The sequence below is a fragment of the Euprymna scolopes genome, chromosome 40 (assembly GCF_053919585.1).
Source record: "Euprymna scolopes isolate OS-2025 chromosome 40, ASM5391958v1, whole genome shotgun sequence".
Classification (NCBI taxonomy): domain Eukaryota; kingdom Metazoa; phylum Mollusca; class Cephalopoda; order Sepiida; family Sepiolidae; genus Euprymna; species Euprymna scolopes.
The window spans coordinates 15411889-15422003 of NC_136521.1; the positions used below are offsets into that span (position 1 = coordinate 15411889).

Genomic DNA, 10115 nt, shown 5'->3' on the forward strand with positions numbered 1-10115 from the left:
AATACATATCTTTCTAGAAATTTTTATATTTTTACTAGCTATATTAAGCCGGCATTGCCCGGTCGAAATATATTGTCGGTCAGAGGGTTTAGTCATATACTATTAAAGATGCAGAAAATAGCTTAAGTTGTTACGAAAAGTGACAACATGTTGAATTTAGAGAAGCATAAATCACATTTATCTTAGTCTATAAAAATCAAAGACGATGAAATTCTTATAGCTTAAAGGGGAAATAACTCTCATAGCTTACTTAAACCATCTTATTTACGGTTTTAAACGCAACTGTAGTCAGCTATAAATAATTCAAATTAAATTAAATTAAATACAAATTAAATCCCAAATATATTTAATAAATCATCTTTAATTAATTTTTTAAATATAACAATTAAAACGATCATTTTACAACAAAAATTGATTGCGTCAAACTAATTATTAAAAAGGATTTTAATGTAATATGCAAATAAGGACACTCATTGAATGTAGATTTCTTTTCAATAAATACTATCAGCATTATATCTATAATTATTATTCCTGACTGTTTGTTTGTCTGTTCACAATTTGATTAATATATACAAAATATCCATTACTTTAATATTTCATTTATTTCTATATATAATATGGTTCCTTCAAAATATACGATTAAGAGTTTACCTCATTTGCATATATATTAGGGAAAATCGATTTTATTAAATAGCTGTATGTGAGTTTAAGTTTCTAGCGAGAGAGTTATTTTAAGTTTTCTATTTAAGATTATTTCATCAATTTTAAATAATAATTATATTGATAATATATTTAATTTAATTGAATTGGAATTATTATTTCCGACATCGATTTCTTTATGAAACGATTAGAGTTATTCCCCTGACAAGTTTTTTAGGCGTTTTGAAGTTCGAAAGATAAAAAAAACTTTTCCCACATAAATCAATTTGCTAATCGCAATAAGTTTCTAGCGTGAAAAAAATAATTTCGTGTAAACAGAAAAATGTTTTATTTTATTTTTAAATATTACAAAAAATAAATAAAACACTTACGAATTTTTTTTTTTTTTGCAAGGGTGGGGTCCAGCACACGAGCAACAAAAACTGCTCAATATCTGGAGAATAGCTTCTTCTCTTTGTATTCATTCTGCCGAAATATCTGGTGGAGAGGGTATCATGTACTTCTTTTTGGGGGCGTTTATATTTACATGTTTTTATCCGTTCTTTTATTTTTGAAATGTTGTGGAGTTATCGACGTTGCCCACGATGAAAATGATTAATAACCTTAGTATAACAGGTTTGTTCCAAACGGAACTTCACGTCGACCCGGGCATCGCCGTTTACCTATGCTAGTATATATATATATATATATATATATATATATAAAAGTGAAGGTGTCTGTCTGTGTGTCTGTGTGTGTACATTTCCCTACGCAATAACTCTTATTTCAAATTTTTAGTCTACAGGCACCAAATTTGGTATACAGGGTACTGAGATAAAGGAAAATCTTTGTGATCAGTTTTCAGTCAGAAATTTGGCTGTTAAGGGGTCAAAGTTCAACGATATGACCGTTGAAAACTCTACCAAATTACTCCGCCAATTTTGGAATTTTAGATGTAGGTTCCTCGGACATGGATCCAACTTAATAATTTAATTTGAACTGAAAACAACAAAAGTTTAAGGGGTCATAATAGGGGTCAAAGTTACAAAAAATGACCACTTCTTTTTTTTCTTGCTCAACATTCACCTCCAAACACCCGGGCAACGCCAGGCTGAAATGCAAGTACATATATATATATATATATATATATATATATAATTGCTAACAAAAAGATATATATATATATATATATATATATAATTGTTAACAAAGAGATTGGTATACGACTTCATTACAATTCAAGATTAAGCAAGCATGCAGAGACGCTCGGACGGTTCACAAAGTTTTATTACAATTAAGATTTATATTTATATACAGATATTTGTAGATAGTCTACTGAGATTATTAAAGATGTTACGCCATCTCGGACATTTTTATAAATATTTCGGAGTAATTTCAACGTTTACTGATTTGATATGTGAAAAATGTTAAAAAAATATTTTTCCCAAGTTCGACACATGCACCTGAAAACGGTCGGAGATTTCATCGGTCAAACGTCAAAAATTAACAATGCGCATCTCAAAAATTCAGAAACATTAATAAAGGTTTTGTTTGTTCCGCCCATCCATCATCTACAATATTTCAAACGACATAAATGCATGCGGAATGTGTCTCATTTAGAAAGAGACCTCCCCAACAAATAAAGCTGATTCCATGACCGGAACTTAAAATGTAAAACTTCAGATTTTCAGCAAAATGTTCTACAAACTGATTTATTTGAACTTTGTCATAAATAGAGCTTGAAAAATTGCTTCTACAAAATAATCATAGCTTTGTCGTATTTACTTTACTTTAATTAATTCACAATAATTTAAAGGAAAATTATTTTTATGTGTACAGTTTAGGAATATAATCCATGTTAAGCTATATTCAGACGTTTATGATAAATTCAATCTATCTACGCTAATATTTTTTTTAAATATTAACTGGCTTTGCAAACTCACTTTTTTCCCGATTTTTTTTTAATAAAATTAACCGGCTTTGTAAACTCACTTTTTTCCTGATTCAAACAATTTTACCAGAAATTTTTTTTTCTCGTTTCCTGACATTTATCTTTTCTGGCACCTATCTATCTATCTATCTATCTATCTATCTATCTATCTATCTATCAATCTATCTATCTATCTATCTATCTATCTATCAATCTGTCTGTCTATCTATCTATCTATCTATCTATCTATCTATCTATCTATCTGCGGTGTTTGGAGAGGTTTTCTATTCAAAATATTTATTGATAGGAAAGGTAAATAATTTTAACGCTGTCGACTAAGAGGCTTGATTTCGATTCTTAAAAAGTTAAATTAATATAATTTTATAAAAAGTTTTAAAACAAAGGAATGAACACCAAAGGACAACATTTTCAGATTTCAAAATGGAAACTTTATTTTTTTCAAATTCTTAATTATAATATCAACATTCGTTATAAAATGCTTTTCGCGCATTTTTGCAGGATTTAAAAAGTTTCTTGGCCACGGTTTAAATCGTTCTTTTATAACAAACATAAAAAAAATCCCAATGTTTGGATAAGCATCGAATCAGGCCGTTGGCTAGTAAGTCGTATTTATTGCAATTTAATTAGTCATTAGGACAATCTACCAATTGGTGTTGGAACGCTTCTTCAGGTAAACGGAGATCTTGGGATGAGCAGCAACACGTTTCCACAAGGACATCAGCTTGGGGTAATTATTGAACATGGTTTGGTCCTCGATCATTGGGTTCTCCAGGCAGGAATAGCACATCATATCACACAGCATCATCTGGAATAAAAAAAAGGAATTTATATAGTTCAGGCACAGACATACACTGACATATATACAGTGATGGTCATATTTATTGGCACGGTAAAATAAAAGTTAAATTTTGTCTAATAAATTCTAAAAAAGGGATTAAATTAAAGAAAATAACAAAGTATATTATGTATTTTTAACTGGCCTTTCCGATGCAGCAATCGGATTTTAGAAAAAATAAATAACAAAGGAACAACAAACATAATTGCAAAAAACCCTTGTTCAAAATTATTGGCACGGCTTTGTTTTTCTTTTAGTATCAGTATAATATCAATCAATTTCCGGTTTACGTGCTTTCTGAACTTTTTTATAGCCATATTATGCTTGTTTAACGCTAATTCAGTGAATAATTTTTTTCAGATAATTTTTAGATAGAGATTTATTTAAACTATTATAAGTGACTAAATTATAATTTTCAATCGCCATGGTTAAAACTAAGGAACACAGCGAAGACGTCAGGAAGCTTGTTGTAGCATGCCATACCAATGGGGAGGGCTATGATAAGATTTCAAAGAAGCTAAACCTTCCCAAATCCACTGTTAGAGCCATAATAAACAAGTTCAAATCGCAAGGCCACGTTATGAGTTTAGAGGGTAGAGGGAGAAAAAGGATTCTTTCCCCAAGAGATGAACGGAAAATTGTTCGACAAGTAAAACAAAACCCAAGGATCTCTGTTAGGGAGATTGTTGATGAACAGAGAACCTCTGGAGTGAATGTATCTCGACATACAGTTGGTAGAATTTCGAAGAGAGCTGGTTTAAAAGCATGTCGTCCGAGAAAGACTCCCTTATTGAAGCCTATGCACCTGAAAGCAAGGCTAGCCTTTGCAAAACGTCATATTGATAAAGATGTTGCATTCTGGAAACGTGTTCTATGGACTGACGAAACGAAAATAGAGTTATTTGGCCACAATAAAGTGTCTTATATTTACAGAAAATCTGGCGAAGCTTTCCTGCCTAAGAACACCATACCCACAGTGAAGCACGGTGGAGGCAGTTTGATGTTTTGGGGATCCTTTGCTGCCTCTGGACCAGGGCGACTTGTTAAGGTCACAGGTAGCATAAAAAAGGAAGATTATGTTAAAATATTGGATGAAAACCTGAAAGACTCTGCTAAAGAGCTCTCACTTGGTCGTCGTTGGTGGTTCATGCAAGATAATGACCCAAAGCATTCGGCTAAACTGACTAAGAAATGGCTTGAGGACAATCATATTAATGTTTTGGAGTGGCCATCACAAAGCCCAGACCTTAATCCAATTAAAAATTTATGGAGAACATTAAAATTGAGGGTAATGCAAAGGAAGCCTAAGAATCTTATTCAATTGAAGGATTATTGTCAGGAAGAGTGGGCTAAAATTACTACTGAAGAGTGCAACAACTTGGTTGTAAACAATGAAAAGCGACTGAGGAAGGTAATCAAGGCCAAAGGCTATACAATTGATTATTAAATAAATCGTGCCAATAATTTTGAACAAGGTTTTTTTGCAATTATGTTTGTTGTTCCTTTGTTATTTATTTTTTCTAAAATCCGATTGCTGCATCGGAAAGGCCAGTTAAAAATACATAATATACTTTGTTATTTTCTTTAATTAAATCCCTTTTTTAGAATTTATTAGACAAAATTTAACTTTTATTTTACCGTGCCAATAAATATGATCATCACTGTATATATATATATATATATATATATATATATATATATATATATATATATATATATATATTCCAGGTTAAAATTTTTCAGAGGTGAAGCAACCAATGAAGTTTTAAAGAGGTTTATATTAGATTTCCAAATATCGAAGTAGGGCAAGATATACTTTTTATTTATCTTGTATAAGCATTAATATGTTGCTACACATTCACGAGCATGTTTCGGTCAGCCAGTTACAAGAAAGTAGAGGCTTCTTCAGGCGATATTGCTTATACAAAAGTTCAGTCAAATATTACTAACTGAACTTTTGTATAAGCCATGTCACCTGCATATGTCTGTAGTTACTTGTAACTAACTGACCGAAACATGCTTATGAAGGTGTAGCCGCATATTAATCTGATATATAAAAGGTTATATTTCTGTCTGTTTGTCTCCACATTTTCATATGTTTTGGAAATTATGATGTCAATAGATGTCCATTTAGTGATGTAAAATATTGGCGTACCTGATCACCAAGGAAGAACTGGTTACCGCCGTTACGCATTTCCAAGGTTCTTTCCAGGAAAGGAAGGATCCTGCGACAGGTTTCCAAGTATCTGTGATGCAGGATAGGCTGAAATAGCAGACAACATTCAATAACTATATTTTATGTGTTAAACAATTCTAAATTCAATGTTAATCAACAATGCGGACATTTTTAAACAATACTTTAGTTAACGTTGAAGAACGTTTAAATGAATGTAACTAACTGGAAACCATTGGTTAAACAATGGTAAAATTTATGTTAATCAATTGTAAATTTTATGTTAAACATGGCAAACCTTGTGTTATACTATGATAATCTATGCTATAAAGTATTAAACTAATGTTAAATAATGGTAACCCAGACTATTCGTTATGTTAGTAATAAATTATGTAAAACAATTAAAAAATTTATGTAAAACAACGGTAAAATTAGTATTAATTAACAGAAAATAATGGTAAACTTAGAACCAAGCAATAGTTAACTGTTAAACAATTCCAAATATTAAAAATGCTAAACTATGTTAAACATTGGTAAACCCTGTGTTAAACATTTGTAAACTATATTAAACAATGGAAATGTTGTTAACTAAATGTTAAAAATGTTAAAAAAATAATAAGATTAATATCAGATACTGATGAACTATGTTAAACAATGGTAAACTTTGTGTTGAGCAAAGACAAAATTGATGCAAATGATGGTAATATTAATATTAAACCTTGGTAAACTATGTAAAACAATGGTATAACTTCGGTTAAAAAGTGGAAAACTTAATATTACAAAATATGTAAAACACTGGTAAACTTTGTTAAAAATTAATTAAATAAATGCTAAGCAATTATATACTAGATAGTTAGCACTAACCAAATTTATAGTGAACAGTGATCAAAATAATGTTAAACAATGATAAAATGTTAAAATTGGTAAAATGTTATCTAAAATTAAATCTGGTTAAAAAGTGGAAAACTTAATATTACAAAATATGAAGGTTGATGTAAAACATTGGTAAACTTTGTTAAAAAATAATTAAATAAATGCTAAGCAATTATATACTAGATAGTTAGCACTAACAAAATTTATAGTGAACAGTGGTCAAAATAATGTTAAAAATGTTAAAATTGGTAAAATGTTATCTAAAATTAAATCTGGTAAAATTAATGTGGAATATTGATAAATTTAATTATAAATTTAATGAAAAATTTCATCAATTTTAAATAATAATTATATTGATAATATATTTAATTTTATTTATTTGGTAAAACAATGTTGGACATTATCATATGAATTCGATTATTCTATTATTAGCATTGATTTTCCGGATATTTTGCTGGTCAGAATTATTTATTTCTAGATAGACATGAAGAATTACAAGAGCGACCACGTGAAGTTCACCAACATCCTAAGCGGAAGTAATTTTTGTGAAACGAACTTGATTCGAATTTGGAATACCCTTGTCGTCATTCCATGTCGTTAACAACCGTCACCTCCAAAAAAGACTGATAAATGTAATGTACACAGCGGTAAAACAAGTGTAACCATTATATTAAACAATGGTTACTTTTAGGTAAAAAAACTAGTTAAATACGTTAAACAATATTAAATTAATGTTAAATAATAGAAAAAAAACTTACTCTTAAGCAATGTAAACTATTTTTAAAAATCTTAAAGTATATAAAACGCTAATTAACCACATGTAACAATGCTAAAAGTGTGTTAAACATCAGTAAACTATGTTAAGTATTATAACATTTCATAAGAATAATGTAAAACACTGGTAAACTTAATGATAATCAACTTTTAACCTAATGTAAAAAAATGGTAAAAATAATATTAAACAACGATAAACTATATTAAAAATGGTACACCTTATGATAACACCCGTAAATATTAGGAGAAACGCTAGTGATAAATAGCACACTAATATTGAACAATGAAATAATAACCAATACTCACTGCCATATTGCTGGCATTCATTTCAGGCTCGTTGCCCTAGAAAAATAAAAATGGATTACGTCATTATCTTATTTAAAAAAAGAAACGATAATTGAGGAAAATTGGAGAGTATGCGTCTGTTGCAAGGACTTGTCCGTCTATCACAACGAAAATCTTTCTTTTCTTCTTATTTATAACTAGCATTGAAGATTTCTATGAACAGTGGTTCTTTTCAGAGACATTCAACCTGTAGAATACATTAGGATGAAACTGGTTCGTTGCTGACTGCAACATCGTCGTCTTCAAATGCATTGCAAACAACTGTCATTAAATTGTCTCGTAATAAATAAACATATCCGTCATCATTCAACTGGCTAGCTATTAATGTGACTATAGATACACGTAAAATACTCAGATATTTCTGTTAATTACTTTGCCGACCACACCTAACATGATATCTAACCTTCAAACTCACCTGACTGCAAAACCTTCGACAATTTTGTCAAATGTGCAGAAATTCTTGAGTTTTACCCGAGAATCAACCTTTCAATTTTTATTACTGAATGTAACGGCATGTTATCCCACGTCTAACTTTTCCAGCAGATTTGACAACATCATTTCATATTGCCTGATAATGTTTAAACATTGCACTCTCGGTGAAGGTTCTACTGCCGTGATATTCCGTCTATCAAGAGGTGTTATTTATGTATGTGCCTATACCGATCACCGAAGTTAAGCAACGTTGAGCCTGAACAATATTAAAATGGGCGACCGTTTGGAAATTTCAGTGCTGTATATGATCTGCTTATCTCGGCATTGTTTCCAATCAGTCTTGGCTTCTTCTTGCCACTAAACCCATTAGTGCCGATTCATGAGAGGTGTGGTAGAGGATTGCGCAACCCTTGCCCACAATTATGTACGCAGCTACCCTCACAGGGATGCCCATTGTCTCTTCAGACTCAACGGAGGTATATATATATATATATATATATATATATATATATATATATATATATATACGCTCTTACATCTGCTACTAACAAAATACAGTGTAACGAATTCGATTTGACTTTTAGCCGGTAAAATAAATTCTAAATTGGAACTTGAGAGGCGTAAGTCGATTTAAAGTATTTCTCTACGCATGCACAAATATACATTTTACGTAAATATCGGTTAATGTTTGGAGTATTGATATTAATCCGTTTGTGGTTCAGATGGAAACGAATGACGCTTAAACGCTAGAAGTTTTAATCCTGATTCTAACAGATGGCATTTAACTCATATATTTTAAACTTTTTTGAATCACTATATATTGATTAAAACAATAATCAATAGAGTATTGACATCATAATAAATATGAAATCTGCATAAATAAAAATATAATATTTAAGCGTATTTTACAACCAGGCCACGCCGGGCGGTCATTACCATATATTGGGTACAATATAATAACCAATAGAGAATTCCTTACATAATAATGCATGCATACGAAAATAGCATAAATCAAAATATCGTATTTATGCAAATTTTACGACTGCGCAACGCCGGTCAGCGTTCTTGTAGTTATAAAATGCCAAGAACATTGTTTTGTTAACATTTAATGTAACCACTCGTTTTCTCCAATTTTACTAATTTTTCTAAGAATAGCGTGAAAAGTTGAATTGAAATTTAAAACTACACAGGTGCTTATTTAAGTACTAAGAAATAAATCAATAGATCAATATCGTAAAGGATTAATAAACTTACCATGAAGCGACCATTCTTGGCGTGGAAGTACCTCATGTAATCATGAAGAATTTCATAGAAGCAATCGCAAATGTAATCAACTCTGAACATGTCCATGTTGTTTTTACCATAGAAACCTGGCGGGGAAAAAATCAATAACTTAATGCATATGAAATATAAAGCAATTCTCAAATACCATTTAAGGTTACACATATAACTTTATTTCTGCCTTACCAATTATTATTTGTTATCGTTGTGCCATGTTTTTCACAATATAATAACGTGCTTCGCTACGATATTTTTTTATAGCTATAGTTTATCCGGGGGACAACAACTAATAATATAAAGAAACTGAAATCCATTCTGGTGGATTTTATTTAGTAAATATACTTATTGAATAGGATTTGAAATTTACGGTTTAGTTGTTTTTAGACGTTTCCACGCTAATGAAAGCATATTGCCACTTGGAAAGTAAAGATCGTGCCTAATAATGGATTGTGGGGGTTTGAGCAGCGAGATATGTATTTACATTACATTTAAACGTCTGAAGATTACTACAGTCAGGAGAGCAGGGAACAAGGAATGAATTCCAAAATCTATTATTTCGAGGGAAGACATATTATAGTAGAAAATTTTCTTGTATCTAGTTGTCTCAAAAATGAAAGGGTGGAATTTTGCTGCTTGTCAAGTTAGTCGGAAGTATGATCACAGGCGATATGAGTTGTTCAAAGCACATTCCATTAAAGTACTCTTAAAACAGGCGCAGGGATGCAACATTGCAGCGATAGGACAGAGGTTTGAGCTTGGTCTATAAGATTTTAGATTTTTGTATGCAAACTAAGAGAGGAAGAGATTAACAG

At 30.7% G+C, this 10115-nt stretch overlaps 1 protein-coding gene across 1 annotated transcript in view; it reads right to left on the reverse strand.

Moving 5' to 3' along the window:
• Positions 1 to 3005: 3005 nt before the first annotated feature.
• The window catches only part of LOC145265731 (S-crystallin SL20-1-like), an 11708-nt gene continuing 4598 nt past the window's right edge, over positions 3006 to 10115 (reverse strand). Inside the window, exons 3-6 of the mRNA XM_080121786.1 lie at positions 9277 to 9392; positions 7552 to 7587; positions 5581 to 5688; positions 3006 to 3395 (exon numbers count right to left, since the gene is read on the reverse strand). Of these exons, the coding sequence (XP_079977912.1) occupies positions 3231 to 3395; positions 5581 to 5688; positions 7552 to 7587; positions 9277 to 9392 (425 nt within the window). The 3' untranslated portion in view covers positions 3006 to 3230. The remainder of the gene's footprint in view (positions 3396 to 5580; positions 5689 to 7551; positions 7588 to 9276; positions 9393 to 10115) is intronic.